The 26,337-nt window shown below is 38.0% G+C and overlaps 1 protein-coding gene across 2 annotated transcripts in view; it reads right to left on the bottom strand.

Moving 5' to 3' along the window:
- The window catches only part of TRHDE (thyrotropin releasing hormone degrading enzyme), a 702,876-nt gene that overhangs the window by 556,361 nt on the left and 120,178 nt on the right, over window positions 1-26,337 (bottom strand). For both annotated transcript variants that reach the window (XR_009963855.1, XM_062613752.1), the window contains exons 7-9: window positions 25,056-25,121; window positions 7,365-7,430; window positions 5,335-5,522 (exon numbers count right to left, since the gene is read on the bottom strand). Coding sequence is in view for 1 of the 2 variants with exons in the window: in XM_062613752.1 (XP_062469736.1) it covers window positions 5,335-5,522; window positions 7,365-7,430; window positions 25,056-25,121 (320 nt within the window). In the remaining variant the exon portion in view is untranslated. The remainder of the gene's footprint in view (window positions 1-5,334; window positions 5,523-7,364; window positions 7,431-25,055; window positions 25,122-26,337) is intronic.

Genomic DNA, 26,337 nt, shown 5'->3' with positions numbered 1-26,337 from the left:
AAGGCAAAACTTAAACCTATAACCACAAAGCTTTGGTCTGCTCTTCAATACAGTATATAAAAGGTTTATGGATTTCATCAGAACTGATTAGTTTATTGTCTAGACCACAGATTATTTTTCATAAGATTTCTTGTCATATCTGTGAGCCATTCCTGTAATGATGGATGAGACTAGTGCCTTAAAATCATCATTTTCTCTGTCAGCAGGGAAACTCACTGAACCCTGTCAGATGGAATATCACCTCCTCTCCTGCAGCCTCACAATGTAAGGGCATAATCTGCTCTCACAGGGGTATACGGGAGTCCAGGATTGAAACTACACATAACTAAAGCATTGCTATTCAGGGGAAGAATATGAATTACACAGTAATTACAGGAGTTTTAAAATTTTGCTTGGATAAACTGAAATTGCTACTGAAACATTGTATGAGCCACAGTCTTCAACATTAAAATCAAAGCCCATGATTTTGGCCCTTCTGAGAAATGGCGTTCCTAGAAACAGTGCCTGTCAATGTTAGTTTTATTCTCTCATAAAATGAGAACTATGTATCATGTGAAGCACAAGTGTCAAGTAAAATCTGTATTCAGTTTGCAAAGAAGTGAAATTGTGTACCCTCTACAATTTCAGGCCAATTGTTAGAGCTTGGCATGCTGTACAGTTGATTCTATGCAAACAAATCGCAGTTTATACATGCATGGCCCTTGAAACACATTTTATTCTGCAGTTTTAGAGAAAATGAGTCTGACTGTACATAAGGTGGGAAAATCAACTATATGTAATCATTCCCTTCTGCAGCAGAATTAAAGACACAATCTAATGGACTACACAGGATTAGGAGTAAACCACTGCCAAAGGTATCAACAGTTTTCATTTTTACCACTTATCACATAGAAATATCTGCTTACTGCTTCTATATCCCTCTATATGCTTTCAGAGAGAAACCACTGAATGGTTCACATTTCATTTTTAACAGTTAATTGCTACATAAATATGTAGCATAAAGCACAGACATAGAATTGTTCTGAAATATTCACTTGCCTCTTTATTTACATTTCTTATACAGCAGATACATCTGAAAGACTTACCCTGAAATGACTCTAAAGTAAAGCAAAGTTAAATTTCCCCAGAGACAGTCTGAAGCAGAAGTTTAAACTTCTCATCACTTTGAAGGCAATAGAACTGACGTTTATTGCTGTGCCATGCCAAACTACAGCCCCACCTCTGGATAACTAAAGACTATATGGCAGATGGATGCTTTAAGAACCTTCCCCAGAGCCTGCCAGTGCATATTGTGTTGTCTGTTTAGATGATAAACTACCTGGAAAGGCCTGGACCTGTACATTTTTCTGTGTTTTGTGCAGCTTTACTCTTCATGGGGTTTAAAATGATCATCACGATTAATCCATAGATAAACTACCCTAAGGAAGCCAATGTTGCTTGCCCTGCAAGAGCATGGCCTTAAATGTGGCATAAATACCATTTCCTCCCCGTTATTTACAGTGCCTATTATGGCTCCCCAGGGAGCCATGCATCCAAGGCCTAATTCATGGGTCTCACAGGGGAGATGAGCACCAACTTTACTGGACTGTGAATTAGGCCACTGATAGGTTACACTCCCAAAGCCTACAGGCTGAGATTATATATGTGTATATATATACCTCTGTGCCTCCCACAACATCTACCCATGCTATCAGGCCTTACTGAATGTCAGTAAACCCTTGCCAACTTCCTGACCTACCTGCAGAATCAGTCAGAATACTGCATTAGTGTTGAATGTCCATCAACCCACTGTTTCCATTTCAGTTATCACCCTCCTTTGTGAACTTGTAGGAAAACTGTCCCCTTCGGAGTATGTCATAAAAACTTCAATTCTTGCAATGTTAAAAAACGAGGCAATGTATCATGAGTTATCAAATGACTTCACATTACTGTGATTTTTCCCTATCTACTGCTTTCACCATAATTGAAGTAATAGTGACTTTTCCAATTAAAAAAAAAAAATAATAATAAAAAACCAGAAATGCCAAAAAATTATATATACATATATATATATATATGTAAACACCAGGAAAAAAAAAAATCTAAGTCATTGCTTGCAGAAAGATTAAATTTATTTTCAGTATTTCAATCTTCTTCTACTTAATTTGGTGGTATGAAAGGACATTTACTGTCACAGAGCCATAGTGCATACCAGGCCACAAGCAACTGCAGGCATTGCACCAACAAATTGTATGGTCATTGTTATAACACTCTATTCACTAATTTATAACTAAACCATAGGACTTAAATATAAATTCACGGATGACTTTTGAAAGGTGAATGGCACAGATAAGTTTCACCCTTTGCTAAATATATACAGTTCCTGTTCTTTGGTATTTATAATTATGTAACATGACTTTCAAATACCTTCAACTGTGAAGCGGCAAATTAGCTCCATCATCTAACTGGCTGAAGTAAACACCCCATCTGTAAAGCCTTCCTTGGACAAGGGGCTTCCTTCCCATTTGTGGTTAACAGGACATGAAAGCACAGACTAAAACAAAGGGGGAAGAGAACAGGAAAGAGACTTGCCAAAGGAGATATATATAATATGTATCTATATGTTGTAATATTATATATATCCTTTCTATATTATTATTATTATTATATGTATATTATATGTATCTCCTGTACTGCTTGTTGGAACAGTAAATTCCTGGCAGGGCTCAAGCTGGTATCTTTTGCTGTGTTTTTCTATAGCATTAAATCTGTCTTCCAATGTTTAAAAATCATAATTGTGACAAAATCTCTAAACAAATGAAAGTCAGTATAACTTGCCCTGCTGGTGTAGAAAACACTACCCTTCCACATATCACAACATACAGTTTGAATTCTGAATTAATGACAAGTGAAAATAAAGTCTAATTCTCATCTATACTGGGTTTGTGTGGAAAGGTTTCAGGGGGAGCTACAGAGCTGGTTTCTGTGAGAAGCTGCCAGAAGCTCCGTTCATGTCCAGCTGAACTAATGTCTGCTGGCTCCAAGACAGACCACTGGGCAAGGCAGAGCCCATCAGTGATGGTGGTAACACCTCTGGGATAACATATTTAAGAAGGGGAGAAACCCAAACCTGCATAACTGCAGCTGGAGAGAGCAATGAGAATGTGTGAATACAAAAGCTCTGCAGACACCCAGATCAGTGCAGAATGAGGGCAGGAGATGCTCCAGGGACCAGAGCAGAGATTCCCCTGCAGCCCGTGGTGCAGCCCATGGCGAGGCAGCTGCGCCTCTGTAGCCCATAGAGGTCCATGGTGGAGCAGATTTCACCTGAAGCCCAGGGAGGGCCCCAGGCCAAAGCGGGGGGTTGCCCAAAGGAGGCTGTGACCCTGTGGGAAGCCCACACTGTAGCAGGCTCCTGGCAGGACCTGTGGCCCCATGGAGAGAGGAGCCCACACTGGGGCAGGTTTGCTACAGGACTGGTGGCCTCACAGGGGACCCAGGCTGGAGCAGTCTGTGCCTGAAGGGCTGCACCCATGGAAGGGATCCATGCTGGAGCAGTGTGGGAAGAACTGCAGCCTGTGGGAAGGACTCACATTGGAGAAGTTCATGGAGAACTGTCTCCTATTGGAGGAACCCCACACTGGAGCAGGGGAAGAGTGTGAGGAGTCTTCCCCTGAGGGGGAAGGATCAGCAAAGACAACGCGATGAACTGACTGCAATCCCACTTCCCCACCCTGTGCCACCTGGGGGAAGGAGGTAGAGAAAATTGGAAGTGACGTGAAGCCTGGGAAGAAGGAAGGGGTTTGAAAAGGTGTTTTAAGATTTCTTTTTATTTTCTCATTACCCTACTCTGATTTGATTGGTAATAAATCAAATTAATGTTTGCCCAAGTCAAATCTGTTCTGCTTGTGACAGTAACTGGGTGAGTGATCTCTCCCTGTCCTTATCTCAACCCACCAGCCATTCATTATATTTTCTCTACCCTGTCCAACTGAGTAGGGGAGTGATAGAACGACTTTGGTGGGCACCTGGTGTCCAGTCAGTCAACTTGTCATATCACCCCTGATATTCCACCTTACAAAATATTTACATACCTAGTAGTCTTTACTCATGAATTACAGCAGCAGTATTACAATCAATACTGCCTACCCAGCAAATCTATTTAAGAAAGTCTCTAAAGTAATTAAAGGGATTAACATCTCTGTTTTAATCTATCAAAAAACTAATAATCTCTGTTTTTCTGAGTAACCACTCTCATGTGACTCTGTGAGTCACAAAATCTTCAAACAGTTCACATTCAATTGTTTTATCTCTTTTCACAAAGGAATTCATTTCAGGCCAGAATGTAAACGGATGCTTAGTACCCTGCTAGCATGTTCCAATAGAGCCAGAAAAACAACTATTTACTCTGTGACATGTTTGAGTTCCGTAACATTTATGTTCTGAAAAAGGATAATGAATTCTAAACATTTCCCAATAAATGTAACTATATTCTTAGGCCTTCCTCAACAGGAATATTCTATGATCTCCACATATGTCAATCAAATTTTGTATTAAATTTTACCTTTAGATGATTTAAATCTACTGGACAGACACAGAGTACTCAATGGTGACAGTGTGCCCTCTTTCCTGCTGAGCATGAATAGGTGAACACAGAAACTTCTAAGGCTATCTTGTAATTCTCTAGCATTACTCCTATATTCTTGGCCTTAAAATATGATGCTAAAACTGCTTTAAACAGTAAGATGAGGATAGCATCAGGCAGGAAAAAGGTCAGGGGCAGAGATGCCTAAGTGCCTGCTGATTTCAGCCAATATAATGGTCCCCACAGGACCAGTTCAGCTGGCTTCAAAAATGGAACAGCTGGAATCCCCTGCCTTGTTCAGAGGTCCAGTTCAGCTCTTGACTGCTTCCGTAGTCAAGTGAGGTACGTGTCTGACACATGGATACATCTGCATACTTAATCTATAAACACGGAGAGGTCCACTCCAAAGAATTACTTAAAAAGAAGTATCAGACCTTCCAACCACATTCCAAATTACATCATGGACAAAATCAAAAGAATAGGAGAGGAAACAGATGTGTGATGTAAGATGTACGACAGTCACAGAGGAAACTGTCAGGATGAAAATGGGCACATTAGAAGCTCATCTTGTTCTATTAATCTAATGATCTTTTTTCAGTTCTTCTAACTAGCCTCATCTTTACTGCATTTCAAATGGAAGGGTCACCACATGCTACTGATACCAAGCAAAGCTCAGAGGTGTCTAAAAAGCCGTCTTCATAAAAGTACATGCATGAAGCACTTAAACAACCCCAACCTCTTGAAAGATATTAATTGAGGAATGTAAGTACCTGCTGTCTCCAAGGGCAGGATCCTTGGGTTTAGCATCAATATCATAAACAAAACGCTCTTGAGAGATCACTATGACATTGTCTGTAGTTTCATTTCCCAAGATAGTGATGACAGGATAACCCATCTGTAGTGTCCACTGATCCATTACTTGTTGGATATTTACAGATTTTCCAACTCTTTTCAAAGCCTACAAGAAAAAAGAAAAGTTTCAATATGTTGAAGCAGTAACATCATCCAACATATAAAATTCTTTCTTTTTTTTTTTTGTCCCAGAGACCATAATTAGTTTTTTAAATGAACATCACATACACACACATTTACACCCAGTACGCATACACTCTACATGATTTAACCAAGTCTCTGTCCATCTTAAGAGTAAGCGTTGAGCAATCTTGCCAGACAGGAGGAGAACAGTCAGGAAGTCATGTTTCCCACATCATTCAGGCTGTAACAGAAGAAACAACCTGCCTTGCACAGTTTTAACAAGAGCCACAGAAATACTGGGTGGCTGTCTCCAAAGGATATTCTAGACCAACCAGAGTTAAAAAAGACTCAGTGTTAGTTGATGCAGGGTGCCTACAATGATGCATATTCAAAGGGCCTGATTTTTTAAAGAACAGAGCTTCTGTTCTGAGAATCAAATGACTAGTTACTTGAAAATATTGTCCCTCATGCCCAAAGTGAGGCTATGAATACCAAGGTAACCCCAGCTGTTTCATAAACTGCACCTGTCACAACACATTGAGGATTAATATGTTCATATTTGATACCATATGTCAATAAAAATGCTGGTTTATAAGTAGATTTTCATCTGAAACAAAAAGAGAAACTATGGCATCATGGGAGATGAGACTGGGTATGAGGAGATTGACAGCTATCATTTATTCTTCAGTGACGGAAATATCCCTAACTGCCAAACAGTCCTAGATTACAGACTGAGCAACCTCTCATGAACACATGAACCCAGCAAGAAGTCTTTGGAACTGAAGCTGCAATTGCAGTGCATTAGGAACAAAGCAGCTGGCAACAAACGTGCTTACAGATGAGGCAAACAGAATTACTGGCCTTAACAATGGACTTAAGCATACAGTATAGCTGTAGTGGTTATACATAATACAGTCTCAGCTGTGGTTTCTGCTGTTTTTTCAATATTATGCTCATCCCTCTGACGTTCCATCACCCAGAGCTATCCTAAAGGCTTTAACAGAAGAAGACACCAGGTGAGAAGCAAGAAATATTTTTGCAGTGGCACTGAACTTCAAATTAAGACATAGATTTAAGAGCATGACTGTTTGTTTTATGTCTCAACTCTCATTAGGCGTCAATACAGACTCAGTTCAGTTGCCCACACATAGGTGGTTAATGTCATTTGACCTGCTGCTCCAAAAGAGTATACAAATTTCTCCACAGATCTTGTGACAAATCAATTAGATCCACCCAAATGTAAGAAAGAATTTTAGGCATGCTTGGCTCACTTTATGAAAATTAAACTCTGCCCTAATAGATCTGTAGACCTTTGGGCATAGCAACCAAAGGGAGCACGGACATAACAACTGTAAGTCTCTACAGCATGCCAAATGTTACAATAAGTAGTTATCTGTTTACACCAGACTTCAAAGCTTTAACAGTTTTGTCATTCACACAAATCATTACTCCACACAAAATCACAAACATGCCTGATATAAATGCCAGTGCTCAGCACTTTAATGTGTTTTCCAGCTTATGAGCCTCAGCATGCTGCTACTGAAGTCAATGATAGCAGATTCCATGAAGTATCTTTTACTGAACACCAGTGCCATAGCACAAGCAAGGAAATATATTTTAACATAACAAAGAATAGAAATGCTGCAAAAAACATATTTTATTGTTGCCACTAGGTTAACTCAAATGGTATTTCTTTGCATCAATTTTTATATTTGCTTTGGGGTCTGAAGATTTCAATATGCGCTATTCACTCCTAACCTCACCAACAAAAATATCACGGTAAATTCTTGCTTCTCCCTCAGTGCAATAGATTAAAGCTTTTTACCTTTGACAGTGTGTTCCAGAGATCATTTCTGGCTGCATTGCCATACTTGTGAATGGTTAAATAGTCCTATGGAAATAAAATAAAAATACGAATCAGTATTACTATACACAAGGCAAACAACTAGAGCTGTGAATCACTGTTATTAGAAGTTAAAGCACATCAATGTTTGCATTTGTCAAAAATCTAGAAATATACATTATGTTCATCCTAAGAGAGTAAATAAACAGTTTCTTAACCTAGTTTACAATGCAAAGACTGTTACTAAAAATTTCATTTATGGCATTCAATGCTCTTTCTTTTCTGCATAAGCCACTCTATAAGCTAAATATTTTGAATATACATTTAAATTACTTGTCTAACCTCAGAAGGGTTTCCTAGGTAATTCTCAGCAATAAAAGGGGAAGCTGCCAAATCACAGTTGCAGTTCCTATTTTAGCAGGTCATTCTGCATCTAGTGTCGAAAATTTGCTCACTCGGGTGACAAATATATTTGCTACAAAATATTTAACTAAGCAGTAGCCTAACTGAACTACAAACTTTTATGCAGGCAGATCCAGATGCTTCCATGTCAAAATACATCTTTCTGACAACGGGGGTTGTAACAGGTTATCACAAAGGGTCTCCACAACAGGGAGTGGTGGAAGAGGGGTGACAGGTACCCAACTCTGTGCTTGTGCATATGTGTGTTTTCATGACATATGTGACTCAGAGACTGAAGAGGTTATAAACTGAATACTTATTCAGCTGCAGTTACTATGACTGAGGGTCCATTCTTCTCCCTTAGCAGCCAGAAAGTTGATCCCTGGTAAGCTATCATCATATTAAATTAACTTCCAAAATTAATAGTTTAATCATATGACCAGGTTGGGTCTGGGCCTATCAGGCACAAAAGGCTTCCAGTTTTTGTAGAGACAACACTGTTAGTTTCCCACCATTCTGTGTCCCTAGAGAGCAGCTCATTCAATTACAGAAATGAAATTCAGCAATGATTATTTGAATAACATACATTTCAAGCATTTTGATTGGAAGAATTAAGTGAAAAAACACATCAGAGGTTGTAAATCAATGGGATCTCCTGCATTTGAATTTCTACCATCTCCACTTTATACAATGGCTGGAGACAAACCCTAATTTACAGCACAGTGATAAAACTGGGACAAATCTGCTGACTCTGTTATCTCTGCTTTGTGTGAAGTAAGATACTTTGGGAATAATTAGTATTTGGAAAGCAAATTTTCTGATACACAAATTGTAGCACCTGTGACAGATTTAGCTTTTGTCAGCCAACTCATAGTACAAGAAGCAGCAACTCCCATTTAATCACAGGCTAGGAAGGCTAAATGAGAACACTGACTCTGTAAATGCAGTGCAGAGTCTTAACAATGTCATGAGACTAACTTGGAAAAAAAGACAATATTATACAGGCTGCACCTACAGCACACTGTGCTTCCATTTTATCTAAAAATACGGAATCATTTAAGGCACAGTGAAATATTCAATAGCTTTCAAAGCTGAAGAAGTTGAATTGCAAATTAAAAAGCTAAAATAGGAATAAACAAAAGTGGGACAAGGTAAATAAATAACAACAAATACACTTGTACATTCTAAGTAGCACTAGAAAATGCTACACGAATTGGTCCTTCTGAGAGCTACTTTCAGAATTGTAACACAGCAAAATAAAATGAGTGGAACACTTGAGCATTTGCTCCATCCAGGCAATAATCCTGTTTACCAATCTACCATTAGACATCAAATTTTACTGATTTTATTTTTACATTTTGTGTTCAGAAGGACTGCAAAGAGATGAAATGCTTCTGTCCTTTTGTTTTTTTTTTTTCTCAAGACACAGACTGGGAAATTTAGATGTGGTTCACTGCTCAGTTAAACAATTTATTACCCTCCAATCTACATATGTATTACACAAAGGAAAACAAAAAGAATCATTTTATCATTTACCATTATCATTTACCACAAAATAAGAAAACACAATAACATGCTCAACAGATGAGCACAGTCCTGGTACCATACAACTTGATTGTCCACTTTTTCATCATTCATGAAAGTTGCATATACACAGCATCAAACTAGGAGTGTTATTAAACACATACTACACAAAAAGCAGTCCTAAGTGAGAGTTTGCATCAAAATATGTTTCTAATAGTAAATCTAAAGGGCAATCCAAAATCTGAGTGCACTTTCTACAAGAGCTAAAGGTTACTGAACCAGGTCCCATTAAACTTCCTCATATATCAGTATCCTGTTTTCAATAACCAGTAGCAGATACCTAGAAAGAGTATAAAATAGGACAAGCCTACAGCGAAACTTCCCCAGCATGCTCTCCCATTATCCAGCACTTCATGGCATGAGGAATCCTGACGAGATTAGTATCTTTGTATTTAATAGTTACCTTCCATGCGTTTGGCCAGTTGCTTTCTGAACCTATATAATAAATGCTTAGCATTTGCACACCTTTCAAAAAAAGCATTTCCCACTTCAGTGATCTGTGGGTGAAGATACCTGCTTCAAACTCTGCTCATCTGCTGATTTCATCTGCTGTTCCCTAATTCTGGCATTAAAAGACACAGTGCATTACTGTTCCCTACTTCAGTCTCCCCAGTCCATTCATGCTTCTACAGATCTGTATCGTCTATGTCTTCATATGAGAGCTTGTGTTTATACTGAGAACATCACCAGACCCAATGACCCTATCACTCCCAGATATGCTGCAAAGTTACATTTTCTTACCAACATCCAAGCTTCAAAGCTAGCTAGGGTTACCATGACCCAGCCTTAACTTTCTTTACCAAATTATCAGCCCCTCTTGACGTACCTTTCATGGACAGGCATTCAGCTTAAAAAGGAAAAGGCTTGTACATACCAGCATCAAATACGTCACATGAAGTATTCAAACAGAAGCCAAACATCTACAACGTACCCTGCTTGTCTGTTCTAAGGATGGAACAAGCAGGAACAAAATCCATTTCTCCTCCTGGGGACCCATAACTAAGTCTTAAATAGCTTGCAAAGGGGCAGAAGACATGTTCTTATTCACTGTAATTCTCCAGGGAAGGAGAATTAGGCACCCCTTTGCCTTTACATCGGATAGAAAAGAACCAAAGCAAACAGAAGAGATGCAAGACACAGAACGAAAAAAGGAGGATGGCACTGAAAACACAGTGTCCTGAATCTAAGCTGCACTGAGCACAGCTCCAAAGGAGGTAAAGTGACTTAAAGCCACTTTCTCATAAACACAGATACCCAGAATCATTTGGCTTCAGGGCTGCTTCCCATCATAAACTCGAAATTCTATCACCTACAAAAGCTTTTCCAACAGCTGGAGCATGCTGGAGCATGAAGATATGCTTCAGACATTTTTCTTTCAGCTATAACCCTACAGTATGTGTGAGGAGAAAATATGGCAGGAAAACCTCTTTAACAACCCAAGACTCAGGACAGCTTTTCTGTCTACAACTCTTCCTTTGTTCTTCACTGTAATGCCACCTTTAAATTTTTTCTTTGTCATGGAGAAAGTAGAAAGAGAGTTCACAGACCCTGGTACAGTGTCACTCATAATCAGACACACACACAAAAGTGATCATTTCAGTTTACATTTTCAGCAATTCTCTTGTAATAATATTCTTAACATCTTGGCATTAAAAAATGAAGCCACTCTTTGGCAAAAGGAATAACAGAGTATGATCTCTTCCACTCTATAAATAACAATAATAAAAAAATCAATGTGTTTTTCTGACATGTGTTTTAGTAATTTTTAACATAAAATAGATTTTTTTTTTTAAAGCCAGAATCTGTCATTGCCATGAAAGCAAAGTCCAATTACTGCACAACAAAAAACTAAGATCTTGAAAAAAACCCAACAGATTTAGACTATAATATAAAGTTTTGTCAAATAGCAATCTTAACCACCCCTAAAAAATTAAAAGGCTTAATGCTTTTCATATTATTACTTGAATACTGAAGCAGATAGCTTGAACTATCTATAGTAGAAATAGCAGAAATACAGTGGAAGTGCTAAAGGCTTTTGAAAGATGTTTTTAGTAATGCTTTATTGATTAAGCTTGCAGGCCTTTTTATTGTACTAGATTTTTTTAAGAGATTATTTAGAAGGAAAAAGTCTTTTATCCCTTTGCAGTCTTAGTTCTCTCAGTACTGCTAGAGACCGAGCCTCTTGGTTTCAAAAAAATGAACTATCCCCACCATCCAAACATGATAACGCTCACAACTAATAAAAGGTAGTGACTGATAAATGCACAGAGGTTAAACAAGGGGAAATAAGTCTCCAAACATGTATTTTATTTTCAGGAGAGACTTCAGATCTATAACCAGGAACCGAAACATCAATTCTAAGACCAAACTCCTTCCTCAGTTCATCTGTATGAAGTTGATTACTTGGCAGAAGGAACAGCTCACGACTTATACGAGTGGTGCTGAGATCTGAACCAGTTAATCTGAGTAACTTTTTCTCCTAAAGATAACTGAGAAATCCCACTACATAAGATGAGTGAGGAAAAAGTAGTAAAATATGGCATCAAATTCCTGTGAATACATTGCTCTGAACGCCCTCATTTCTGAGCGATAAGGAAACAGCAGCCTTGCCCTACCTCTCTCATTTGTATTTCACTTCTATTCCTGGTGCACATCCTTGTCCCTTCAGCCTACACTATGTTCTTGTCGAACAGTTTTATACAAGACTGTTGCAACTCATCAAAGATTTAAACCTACTAATAAAAACATTTAGTTCAGGTGGAAATCAGACTCTAAGGCTCTGGCTATCAAATCCAGCATGCTTGTTTTCCCAGAAATTTGTATACTTAATCTTAAGCAAGCAGGCACCAGCCACCAGACGCACTGACTACAACATGCCACCTTTTTTCCCCCTTTCCTTTACACTGCTAACATCAAAGCTTCCACCACATATTATCTTGACGCTACCTAACATTCAAATGAAAAAATCTTGGGTGAGGGTCAGAGGTAAGAAGGCACTGCATCGGTGAGTGACAACCGAGATGCAGTGAGAACACTGATAAAGCATTACCAGCAAGCTACAAAGAAGTGAAGATTCCCCTAAGTGAGTGAAACTACTGAATAGAAAAGCTAAAATAGTCAACTAGGTTTGCAGTATTTGTCAGCTGTAAAACAGGCCAACCCTTGAGAAAGAAAGAGCCTTCAGGAAGTGATCATCCTCTTGGCCAGGCAGTCAGAGAAGCAGTAGAGTACAAAACAGGAGTAGGTAAATTCACCTTAGCGATCATGGTAAACATTGTATAAGGCAAATTAGATGGAGGTTAACTCTATTTGCATCAGAATCAATTTGTACCACTAAGTCAAGCTGCAGAGCTACCTCCAAATTGAAAGAACAGCTGTGATCAGACCACTTATCAAAGCAGTACTGCTAAGCCAGCTAAGGAAAAACTTGGGAACAGATTTTTTCCATGTGAGGTAAGCCAAGCAACTTCTTCACCTTCTGCATCAGTTTTACTAAAAGTGCCCAAAACTGCTTCCAGCCAGCCTTGTCAGAAACTGCCAACCTAGACAATACTCTAAAGTCATTACACATACTCGAACTTTCATGAGTGAGTTCTACCAGAGGATCAAAAATGTTGATATCCTTCCTTCCCTTAATCTACTATTGCATTAAAATGTGCTCCTCCAACAAAAAATTAAGTCGGTCTCTGGTCAACAAGCCAATAATTAAGCTAACAAAGCATTTCAACCTACAATAACAAAAACCAGCATCAAAATTATGTTGAAACAGCAAACACATAAGGAGTGTAAGACCATGCCTGCAGCAGAGATAATCCCCATCTAGTCCTAAAATTACCACATCTGTTTTATATACAGACACAGCATCAAATGCATTCCTGTATCTCCCTTTAGCTAATCATTTTGGTGGTACAGCCAAAGTACCTTCCACAATCTCTGCGCCTCTTTGTCCCCATTCGCCTGTTTCTGAGGCTACCTGGCAAACCAGATCTCTGAAGTGACCTGTATGGGATGCAAATCTCTCATTCTGCACCAAGGACACCCTGCCTTCCTTGATCAAGTTACCAAAAAGGACCTCAAAGTCTTCCACTGGTACAAATGAAGTGGTGCTGGGTGGCAATGCATGGATGGGAAGAAGCAGCTGGAGGCAGCATTGAGGAAAACAGAAGGGTGATTTCCTAGGCCAAAGTCCTGTCCAAGTATGCCGCAAGTATTATGAAAGATACCAGACAGAAACACAGTGGTGATGTCAGAATACAGTTAAGAGAAAGATGACCCACGTATTACATTTAAGGTAAACAGTTTATTTTGTAGACCATTTCTCTAAAAGTGATACCCAAATGTTCTTTTCAACTAATGGTTGAGGGTATCATTCCTCCACAATAGGCTAAGTAGACTAGTTAACTTCATTAAACTTTACGTATGGACACTGTCATTAAAAAATGAAGTAGACTAAACTCAGTGACTTCAAGTCACAATGAAAATGCTAGCATGAATTAAGTAAATGAAATAAGAGTTAACTTCAGTTTTAAAATTCCCACATGGGGCTATAATAAGGTTTAACTAATCCAATTACAATTCACACCATCAGCTACTTTGAACTTTGGTGTGTCCCTGTATAAACACAGCTTAAATCTTGTTTACTTGGCATTAAAAATAAAATTCTGAACTAGAATTTTACATCACTTCGAACAATCAGAGAATATAGCTACTAAGGATAATATTTTTTTTTTTCTCTCCATATTTCTAACAATTCTACACAGGAGCTACCTGTTGAATCCCTTCCAGATAGACATTTATTGGCTTCCATATTTTAAGTGATTAGTAATTCTATCTGCCTCTTCATTCTTTGAAAGTGGTGACCCTGTAAGATGTTCAGGCCTGGCAAACAGGACTGTGGGCTTTTTAATTTATTTAATCTTCTCCAAATCTTTTCTGTCTTTTTCTTTAAATAATAACCCATAAGAATTATTTTATCTGCTCCACGTACAATCACAATTTCTCATCTCTAATTTATCCAGCCTGTATTTTAACCATTAGCTGCAATAAGCAATTAAAAATTCTTGAGAGCAAGTAACACTTTTAATGTTCCAAATAATTCTACTGTGGTACCACAGGAAAGCAGTATCTAAAATTTTCACTGTCAGAAACATCTTATCTAAATTCTAGATTCAAAATCCCAAATAGGTAATAAGAAGTTACAAAAAAGCCTGAGTGGTGTGCAACATATTTCAGAAGCACCATGCAAGTACTCACTTCAGCTGTGTTTCGCCTTTTCTTTGGGCTGCTGTCTCAGTCAATGCCTAAAATCCTAGGGAAGGAGATCAGTGGAATCCCACCAACGTATACCAGATGAAATTCCAGCCTTTTATTTTCAAAAGGTATACTTAGATTTTTTTACACGCAACAGAAATACAATGCTCACAATCAGGAGCAACTAGAAAATATCCACTGTCATCATGTCATATCTGCAATTAAATCATTACATGCAAACAGCAAGCTATAACTACTAATCAAGAAGAGTGACACTGGAACCATACATGGAAATAAATCTAAATTTTCTCTAGAGCCAATGGCACTGAATAAGCCACACAATTACAGTATTTTACTTTGTCCTTTTTCCTTTGCAATTCATAATAGTCCCATATGCTCAATAATCAGATCAGCAGAACCAACATTTCTGGCATTATATGGGTTAATGGGATTGTTAGCATTGATTTCAGTGGGAGAAGAATTAGGACAATGTTGAGTATGTCATCCATGGTGTTGGAAGTGTACCATTCATTTAGAGGATGTAGATAGGACCTGTGTCCTGTCCCAAACAAAACAACATCCAGTGTACAATCCAGGATGCTGAGACATAAGAGAAACCAGTAGGAGAAAGGAAGAGGCAAGAGCTGTCACTAAGTCAATGGGTCTGCTTTCTTTGCTTTACCTGCTTCTTGTTGATAAAAGAGCAGTACTGCAAAAATAAAAATAACCCAACTGAAATCAATATGGCCCTGTCATTTTCATTCCAACACGAGAAAAGAATGAAACCTCAAACCACCATAAAAAACACAATTTTTGCAATTAAAACATCTTCTGCATTGCAACTCAATGAATCCAATGTGAATGAGGCATCTAAGATTCAAAATTTGTACTCAGACAAATTTCCAGCTACTTTAAAATATATTCTGTTTTGCTGGGAATCCTTATTAAAAGATCAGAATTATTAAATGGAGAGGTTTATTTCCCTTGTAAAGTTCACCTTCACCTACTAGGCATTAGCATGAAGAGGACAGAAGTTCCATTTTGAAACACAACAGCAGTTGCAGTGTGGTGGCAAAACAGTTTGCACGCAAAGTCTAAGGGAAACAGTGGGATTGCAAAGTTATTGCCTAGTAGAGTCTGAAGGTATCTGCTGTGCAGTGAGACACCTGCTAGTATATTAAGCTTAGCTTTAAAGAAAAATGTATTTGACATATTACTTGGTAGTGGTAGTGAACTACTGAGCTAAGAACAAATCTTACAGAAATAAAGCACTCTTTGAACTGCATATATTTGACTGAATTTGTACATTAATTTTAGTTCTGCCTTGTGTGGTTCTATAATACTTTTGAACCTAAACCCAGATATTGCTCAATATATTTTTAATGCACACAAAAAATGATGGAATGTTTTCTATAGATATTTGGATGGCACCTGCTAATTGTGACAGGTTGGCTGCTCATTCCTCTGCATTAATTTTAACTATGCCCAGGGATTGCTAACTAGGCAAAAAATCTCTGCTGTACTTTTTTGTAATACTTTTTTTTCTGTAGAAGCCTCAGAATTGGAAAGAAATTAATGTTACTTACTATGGAAAAGGTCACCATAAACCACTTGAGAAAACTTATTTTAAGTATGATTGCATGTCACCGTGTCTAGTCCATAATGACCTGCAACATTCCTACAGTAACAATGAATAACAGATATGAAAGTAGTCACAGTGGAGCTTCAACTTCACCTACAAGTTATTTATTGCTCATATCAATTGAGAAGATTTTTCTCATGGCGTAAAAGACAACACAGTCACTAAAGCTGTATTTAATTTTGCAAAATGAAGGCAACTTAAAAACTATTAGCATTTACATCTGGCTATACGCTATTGTGTCTACCTAGCTACAGTAAGTGAACTATAAATGTATGTAGAGAAAGGGAAAGCAATAGTCAGAGGATGAGGGAGGAGGAGTAGGAGAAAGAGAAGAAGAATAAAGTTTTGATGACAGCCTTCTTCATCCAGTAGGGACTCAGCTTTTTCCCAATGTCCTCTCTTGGCCTGAACAGAAGTAGATTTATTTTATTTCTGACATGTATTAAGTGTTAAGTAGAAGTTCAATCTTGCAGTCTTTGTGTTGGAAATATCCCCACTGACTTCTAAAGAGCTAATGGAAATTTTGATTGCACAAGGATGGTAGAATTGCACACAAAATGTGTACTTCCAGTGCTCTGTAAAGTCCATTGTGCTAGCTCATAGCAACAGAGGCACAGTTGTCACCGAGATCAGGAAAACAGTATAATTTTATTCCAAAAGAAAACATTTTCTTAAGTAGATAATCAGCCCACTGACGCTATCTGAGAATTCATACCGATCATTCTTCCTTTTAATAATTTCTAGAATAAAGGAGAAAATAGTCATAACTGAATTTCACATGCAACTAAATAAGAAGCTCACTGAAAGTGAATATGTACGCAATATCTGTAATGTGACTGACGTAGCACTGTAACATTGTAACGTTATGTAACATCGTCATAAATGGCATCCTGCTCTGAGGAATCAAACTTAACAAGTGAAGTAAATCATGTGTTTTTCTTGCTAATTGTTTTTGGTTTTGTAAGAAGCTTTAGCAGCAAAGCAATAAAACAACACTTGATCCTAGCTGAAGGACAGCATGACTTCCTCCTAGTTGAGGCAATGCTGACTCTGAAACGTGGGCACCAGGGACATCACCAGCTATCCAGGTTCAGCAGCACCTACCATCATCAATCCTTGTAACTCTCCCTGCTGGGACCCCCTATGTGGCAAAAATGTAACTGTTAGAGCTGAAATCCTTATCTTCAAAAAGTCAATCTCAGACTGAATTCCTACCAAAAATGTCAGTCAAAACCAGACAGAAAACATGAAAAAATACTATATTTTACCTTTTCACTCTTTGAAAACCTTTGCTGTCCCCACACAATTGAAGCACAGGTCTAAAGGTCAGAAGGAAAGTGATCTTGTTTCAGGAACATGCTTTTTCCTAGTTCTGGTCAGCTTTAGATGACTTAGCAGCTAGAGAGTCTCTGCCTCCCTGTACCAAGGGCTCACAGCTGCTCAAGCTTTGAGGGAGGTTAGAGCCCTGAAGCAGGAAGCAAAGTGCCTGTGCCTCCCTTCTCTTGGCAATTCCAAACAACTGGGGAAAAAGCCTGTCTGATCCAAACATTCCAGAGACAAAAAAACCAAGCAGAAGGGAGGGAAAGGAGTTAGTATAACCAAATAGGAATATTCTGCTAATACAACACTTCAGGAAAAAGCTCTCTCTGCACAGCACCTATGTCAAATTGGGCAAAACCCCCCAGTGGTTATGACAGGTGGTGGCTGTAAGTGCGGGTGAATTACATTCAGCCCTGTGGTCTGACATGTAGCAGAGCTAGACTCTTGTGACTGAACCTGATTTGAAGTGTGTTCTGAATATCTGAAATAGTTTATAATCCTAAATACTTTGACAGAACATTTTCTTGGGTTTCAAAACAGATAACGAAATTTCATGGATCTTTTCATTTTAATCACACTGGTCTAATTTCCACCCAAATATGCACCATTCTCACTGATTTATTTAAAGCAACACTAAGCATATGATCAACATTTTCTGGAGGCCTACCTTGGTGCCACTGGAAGCTGAGCTGCAGCCACACTGAGCACTCAGAGCTGATGGTGAAGCCAGGGGAAGCTGTGCTTTGAACACATAAACTTCTATGAGCCATAAGTGCTAAGACACATAGTAGGGAAATGTGCTGCACTAAGCATCTCCTACTGCATGCTCCATAGTTGTGTAAATTTTAACTTAAATTTCTGTGGACCTAGATCTCCATTTATAAAATGAGGCTAGCACCAACCCTTCCCTCCCTACAAGGTTCATGTCTTCCATTCCTGACCGTTGCTGATGCACTTTGATACCATACTGGGTGGCATTTAAGAAAATTCTATGTAGCAGTTAGGAACTGGGTCTACAAAGGAACTGAAAAGTATACAAAACTGTTTAACAGAAGGACAACTCAGTTAGCGGTGTCCACTTTGTGAACTGAATCAGACACTGTCCTATATAGAAAACATTGGTAAATACATAACTGAAAATCCTGGTTAAGGGGCATACAAAAAAAAGGAAAAGAATGCAAAGATAAAATTAATTTTAGCATTTCTCAACAACTGTACATTTCAATTACGTATCTTCAAAGAGCTCTTCTTTAAACAGCAGCATTTTGCTATACACATAGTATACTCAAATCCTGTTAGATCTACAGGGAAGTCTTCCATTTTTGATAGTGATATCCGACGCTGGCCCTTACTATGCTGTACATCTTTAACACTTTCAAATGAAAAAAATATTGTGACACTGCAACTTACAGAAGTTTAGAAGTTTATTATATAAAATTTTACTGACCTACTTCAGTCATAGTGGAAAAAGCTACAGAAAAAGTCCATAAAACTAAATGCGTTCTAAAAATGTGAATCTAAAATCCAGGGTGATTTAAATTAGAAGCATGAGAAATGCTGAGGGGCCAGAAAAGGTTAAAGATACTATCAATCTCATAGGACATGCAGTGTAGAAAACAGTGATGTCAGCTCCTGTGAGATTTCCTGTGACTTCCTATGTCCTGCTTTTAACAGGCTCAAGTTATCTTGTTGACAACTGTCAGTACAAAAGACAGTTTAAAAAAAAATCAAGGGATCAGTAGCTACTAACTTAAGGACAGGTCATAGCCAGTACGCCCATGGTGGTACTTTGATGCTCACCAAGGTCATACACTCTGTGTTCTAAACCAGAGGAGATGGGTACAGAATTAACTGAAAAGTACTTTCCCCAACATCTACTAAATGCTCGAGCTGTAATACCAGAGGTACTCCAGCCGTAATGATGCTCCTGACTGGTGGTAAAATTTACATCTTTTCACTGAGCAAAGGAAGACTTCAGGTAGTTCCATGTGCACTGTTTATCCGGGGAGAGCATCACAGCTCACTGCTTCACTGAGCCTGATCCTAAGGTACCTGGGGCTTTTTGGGGGGTTGTTTTTGTTTTGTTTGTTTGTTTTGGGGGGGGGGAGGTTACTGGTTTTATAGGGTTTTTTGTTGTTGTTTTTATAGAAAACTCTATGAAGAAGTCTCTAATGACGTCTCATTTTAAATACCATAGAGCTAACTGCTAAACAAACTGATAAGACAGCAAAATACATGGAACATAGTTCTTGTACTACTAGATTCTTGGACAGAAGTGACAAACAATATGGAAAATGGCACATTAGAGCTCTATTTTACACCCAGAAAGTTTCTGATGGGGTTTCATATTGACTGCCACAATTCAAATAGAACACAGGCATGCACTGAGGTGTCTGAAAAGCGGGAAATACTAAGCAGTGTGGATGAAAGAAAGTCTAACTAGCCAGCTCTATGATAGTAAAAAGTGATTGAAATCTGAACCTTGCTGTATTTAACAGCCAGCACATCACATTTCCCCAGGCGTCTCCTCTGAAAGGTTGACCAATTTGTTTCAATATAGTGGCCACTCAACAGCACCAAAAAAGACAGCGATATCCAAAGCACTATGGAAATTCTTCCTCCAAATGTACAATGTGAAGCCTAAAGTACAAAAGCAGTTAATTTATCTCACAAGCAGAGATTCCTACAGTAACTAATTCAAACTGCTGATGATGCACTAAATCAGAGTGAGTGATGAACACATACATAGCAGCAAGTGAAGTTCAAAAGGATACAGATCTATGTGATCAATGAGCTGCCACATGGCAAATGAAATGCAACGTTGACAAACGTACAGTAACAAGAGATGAAGCTCCAAAATAATCAAACCAAATATAAGAAAAGTTTAATAAACCAGTGCAGAAATGTCTCATTACAGAGCTAGAGGTGACTCTTTACACACATCTAAGTACCAGACCTTCAAATCACTGATTTTCCTTTCCATATTTAATATGAAAAATACCCACTGTTAGCTTGAAGAAGTGCCTTGCCATAAAGCAGTAAAACCCTCCAGGAAATGTAATACAGTGACACCAGTCATGTAAGCAACAATCTATTTCAAGCACACAGATTAGGAACAACAGCCTACAGATGAATATCTCACACGCATCTGGTATTATATTGCATATTACTGCCCTGAGTGATGACTTAACAACAAGGCCAACTTACACCTTCTTCCTCTACTAGTCTATGCAGGTCAGAAACACAATCAGAGCAAGTGGTGATGACCTAGCCTCTTCAAACTGCAATTGCTGTACTAGCTGATTAATGGCTTTTTGACTGAAAAGCAACACCAGTTTGTAAGAGTACTGGCATTCAGTGATGTTCACCTCCCAGATTTCCCTGGAGCATAAGAAACTTTGCACATCATGAAAGATATCAGGACTTTTAAAAAGAAAGAGATCACCTACTGTGATAAGGAAGGGTTTTTATTAGACATTTTCTACAAAAATAATAGCTGTGACTTTCTCATATGCAAAGTATTACCAGCTGTGGCTATTACTGTCATTATTCAATTATTCGTTACAGCTACTATAAATACGTTCTCTTTTAGTTTTGTCTGTGAAGTGCTATGTGAAAACAATGATAAAGTTCTCTCTTTGTTACTATATTTTCTATTTGAAAATTGTCATATGTCCTTGAAGGGCTTCCAGAAAATCATACCTTCACTAGGTAGTCTCTTGGCTGCAGTTTTATTGTGGAACTTCCACACTTTAATAACATGGTCTTTCATGGTATTATTTGCCATGATCGAAAGAGGCCTGTTATTCTTGACTGACATGAATCACTCCAAAGCCATCTACACTTTAAAACTGACCACCTCTACTAGCTCCTTGCAGACTCCTCAACAGAATGGTTTGATGAACTGTGCACCTTTGTACCTTTGCTTCAGCTTGTATTCCTTGTTAAATAATATCTAACAAAGAGGCCTACTCTCCTTCATCAACATTTTCCTTCTTTTTAATAAAATTGCTTGTTTTCTTTGACATATAAGAAGATTTCTTGATCTGCTTTTCAAATAAGTCCACCTGCCAGGTGATAGCATGTAATTAGATTAAGAAAAAAATGGTAAAGAATGAAAAAGGTGGCTATCCCATTTACTTCTTGCTCTAAATCTTACCTTTTCAACACCTTAACCTACAGGTCAGTATATTTGTTGTAGCTTCTCTCATATAAAAGCTCTAATTCTGTAGCTCTTAATTAGATGATGAATCATACCTTGATTCTGATGAAACCACAAACACTGGACACACAAACACAAATAAAGGGCTATTCATTTTGGTTTATGCTAGTATAATAAGACTACAAGAATACTCTTTTTCATCATCGATGAAACACTTAAGGACATCCCTAATACACTAAAAAGAACTGGAATAAGATTAATACTGGAAATGCAACACAGCAGAGAGGAAACAGTCTAGAAACAAAAAAGGAGGGCTAAGGAGAATCTCCATCCTTTATTGGATGCAGGGAGAAACATAATGACAAATGATGAGGAAAAGGCTGAGGTACTTAATGCCTTTTTGCCTCAGACTTTAATAGTAAGACCAATTTTTCTCAGGGTACCCTGAGCTGAAAGACAGGGATGGGGAGCAGAACAAAGCCCCCATAATCCTAGTGAAAATGGTCAACAACCTGCTACACCACTTAGATACACACAAGTCTGTGGGGCTAGATGGGATGCACCCAAGGGTACTGAGTGAGCTGGCAGAAGTGTTCACCAAGCCACTTTCAATCATTTATCAGCAGTCCTGGCTAACCAGGAAGGTCCCAGCTGACTGGAAGTTAACAAATGTGACACCCATTTACAAGTAAGACAGAGGACACAGGGAACTACAGACTCTTTAAAACTACCTGAAAGAAGGGTGCAATGAAGTGGGGGTCAATCTTTTCTCCCAAGTGATAAGTGACAGGACAAGTGAAAATGGCCTCAAGTTATGCCAGGGGAAGTTTAGGTTGGATATTAGAAAAAATGTCGTCCCCTAAAGGGTTGTCAAGCACTGGAACAGGCTGTTCAAGGAAGTGGTCAAGTCGCCATCCCTGTGGGTACTTTAAAGATGTGTAGATGAAGCATTGAGGGACATGGTTTAGAGGTAGACTTAGAAGTGCTAGGTTAATGGTTGGACTCTATGATTTTAAAGGCCTTTTTGAACCTAAAGGAGTCTATGATTCTATTAACTGTTGTGTTCTATGTACTGGAGGCTAATGAAAAATAAAGCAAACAAGATAAAGCAAAGGTCCTTAAGAACTCAGTTACTCAGCAAGTCACCAGAATAACCCAGGAGAAATGAACCATCAAGTGCACTTTCAGAGTATGTGTTATTTGACGAGATTTATAAGTAGTAGTAATACTTGATTTTGCAGCTATCCTTCAGAAAGGACATTCAGCTGAACACTAGAATTTCATGATAAAACTGGATTCAAGACACCATAATGCTAAATCCCAAGTGATGGTATCAAGGCTAAAGGGCTAAGAAGCCTAAACCAATGCATGATAGAAAGGGTAAATTATAGTCCTTCAGTTCCCCTTACCATCAGTAAAGTTAGGCTCCTAACTCCATAATGCAGGAGCACTATCCTGGATCCATAAGCCACAAAGAATTAAATGACTGACAGACATTTCCAATTGTATAATTTGTAGCTTATTTACTTTATTTTTTGTTTTGTTCAACTTGGAGACATTCATATGGAAAATCTCTGTCTGGATTTCAGTTTTTATAAAACTTATCTTCCTTCTGAACTGATGCAAGACCTCCATTAGTCAGATTTTCACAGTTAGATTTTTCATAGACTTCCATTAGTAAACAGAAGAGTTTCTACTTAGAGGAGACCTGGTGAAAAGCAGAAATAATAGGAAACCACTAAAATGAAAAAAACAAAGCTCCATTACAACTTTACAGTAATTATGATTATTTCATCCCTTGCATAGGCTTATTCTTTGATCTGAACTTTTTTAGCAATTTATTTCAAGACTCCTTCCACACTGTTATTTCTCAGGCAAATATAGAAGCAAATAGGAAAATGGGTTTGAGATTTACACATTAAAACTTCCCCTTTCTAAAACTCTGAGTGAAATGCTTTTTTGGGGAAAAAGTGCTACTGAATTTCCACATTAATGGATCTTTGCAGGCAAAAGTTTCTTGCTGGAATATGGAGTTTGCTGGACTAAGGACAGAAGTATTATTGGCTTAAATGAGATGAGGGTTATGATATATGTTGACATTTACAAAATTTCATGAAGGAAACTTTTGATCTCAAGATTTCTTATCTGGATAAGAAGATTAACTAACTTATTCACTTATGTTTTGACCTGGTGTTACAACTAAGAAAATGATCCAACTGGGTCCTGTGAATAAGTTATGCTGCAAACTCTGAATGTCCTGTAAACTCTCCTGTATTTTCCCAGAAGTTTTCCTTTCATTGACTACTGCATGGAACACATCTCTCTGACATAACCAATGCATTTATTTAACTTTTGTTTTATATTTTATCTTCCAATTTATTTTGGTTAGAAGTAGAATTACTCCGTTAAAAAATGACCTGATCTTAGACATAGTTTATTTAAATTTCAGAATGAAAAGCTTACTAAGAACAGATAAGATTGATTGCTCTTTCCATCTTAGCATAATTGTATTTCAGGTGAACATCAATTTACTTTAAAGGACACTTCTAAGTAGCAGGCTGCATCATACATAATTCATCAATCACAGCTGCCTGTAACTTGATTTACTCAAGCAGATTTCAATGGAACAGAGGGAGTTGCATTGTTTTTTATCCTTTGGATTGTTTGTTTTTAAATAGTTTACGAAACATTCATTTGTGCTGAATTATTGCTTCGTAATCAGCATGTTGAATTTCTTTCTTTTCATACAGAAATGCTACCTCTTTAAACTTTTTTTAAAAGGCAGAGTGAGTTTTCAAAGCACCGTTAAGGCAGAGAGCACTCCATGCTTATCCAAGGCAAAAATAAAGCTCAAGGATTTTGCTATGGGGGAAGGGAAAGCAAAACTATTTATCTGAAAGGCATTCATTTTAGGGTTGTATATTTTCTAGCTGGCTTGACATCATGTTAGATATTATTTGTTAGACCAGCACGCACATGTAATTGAAGAGAAGTAGCTCTTTCCTCAGCTAGCCCTTCATGCAGGTGTTACATGGATAAAATGGCTTTCACATGGCAGTTTACAGAAAACCATGTGCCACTTAAAGCGCCATTACTCGATACACCCAGAAATATAGCTGAAACTAGGAGCACTGAAATGCATGTTATATACTTAGCATCTTCCATCTTCAGGAACATGTTGGTGCCTCAGATGGTCCTGAAGTAAAGAAATATTTCCAAAAATAGATGTAAATAGAGTTTTAAAAGAAAAAAGGAAGAGCTAGAAACTGCTAGAAATGCACACCTACACAAAGACAGAAATGCCTTTACTTACTTGTAAGCCCATTTGAAACACAGAGTGACCCATAAAGTTAGCCAACATTCGAATTAGAGCTGCACCCTGTGAGAAATAATAGAAGGAAAAAAAAAAAGTTACTGTTTTTGCATGTCAATATTACACAACAATAACAATCTGAAATAGGCATTTCCATCCAACATTATCATCTTGGAAAACTGTCATTAATATGATCTTTATTTGTGCTGGAATGACAGACAGAGAAGAAAATGCAAATACTTACAAGAAAAAGTGAGCAAGTAGACTGATCTTGTTAATATCCTGACCCATATACTGAAAAAGGCACAGGTCATAAGACATACTCTCCGCTGCCAGAGCACGGATGTGTCAGCTCCACAGCTGATTGCCCCCAGCCCTTCTGTGCACTCAGCAGTACTGCACGGTTTCAAATGAGGGCAGAAAATAATGTCCATGCTGAATTCTACTACAGTGATTACTCATAATATTTTTACTTTCATTATGCTCTTGCAAATCAAGACTTAGTGATACTACTTTCCTTTGTAAAAGCCTTCAAGATCTAATGATTGGGAAGTGGATCGTTTTTGTAAGAAGATGTAGATATACCTATTTGACTTATTAATAGTCAGCTTATCTCCCAGAATCCATGCAAAGAGGTTAAATACTTGTCTAACAACTTGTCTTTACCTACCTATGCCAGTATTTATCCCTTATCCCCTTCAGGCAAAGCTGAGAGATCTAAAAGATTTCTTTTGTTTTACAGGTGATTCTGATTCCCACTACTTACATCAAGAAATGAAAAGGTATGCACTAGAGTAACTTTTTTTAAGGCACCCCCTTTGTGTTTTCTCATTCCGTCTCAGAATCACAATTGCTGTCTGTTTTTCTCTTGCACAAGTGCTCTGCTTCAAGTAGAAATATCTTTGCAGATCTGATTTGATGATTTAGCTAGAACATCCCACTTTGCAATCCAATTTCCAGACAACTTCCCTTCCAATCCCATTAATCAAGTGTTATACTTAGCACTGATCACTGCACAAGAGGGAGGGCCCTTTTGATTTAAAGTCATTAAATCAAAGGCCATAAGAAAACATGATGCTAGAACTCAACAGCCTCATCTATAGATGTAAGTTAAGCAATTAGGCAAATAATCAGAAAATAAATAAACAAATAAATTAACATTTCACAGACTGAAACCCTCACATGTTCTAAAGCCAAAAGGGCTATTGCAACAATGTAATCGGACTTCCTGCATTAATAAAGGTCAAACAGTAATTTAGGCAGAAAAAAATCTATTGCTTTC

Source organism: Pezoporus occidentalis, unplaced genomic scaffold, assembly GCF_034315485.1.
Source record: "Pezoporus occidentalis ecotype Australia unplaced genomic scaffold, CSIRO_AGI_Poc_V1 ctg17, whole genome shotgun sequence".
In the NCBI taxonomy this organism is placed as follows: Eukaryota; Metazoa; Chordata; class Aves; order Psittaciformes; family Psittacidae; genus Pezoporus; species Pezoporus occidentalis.
This window is presented reverse-complemented; position numbering and strand designations above follow the sequence as displayed.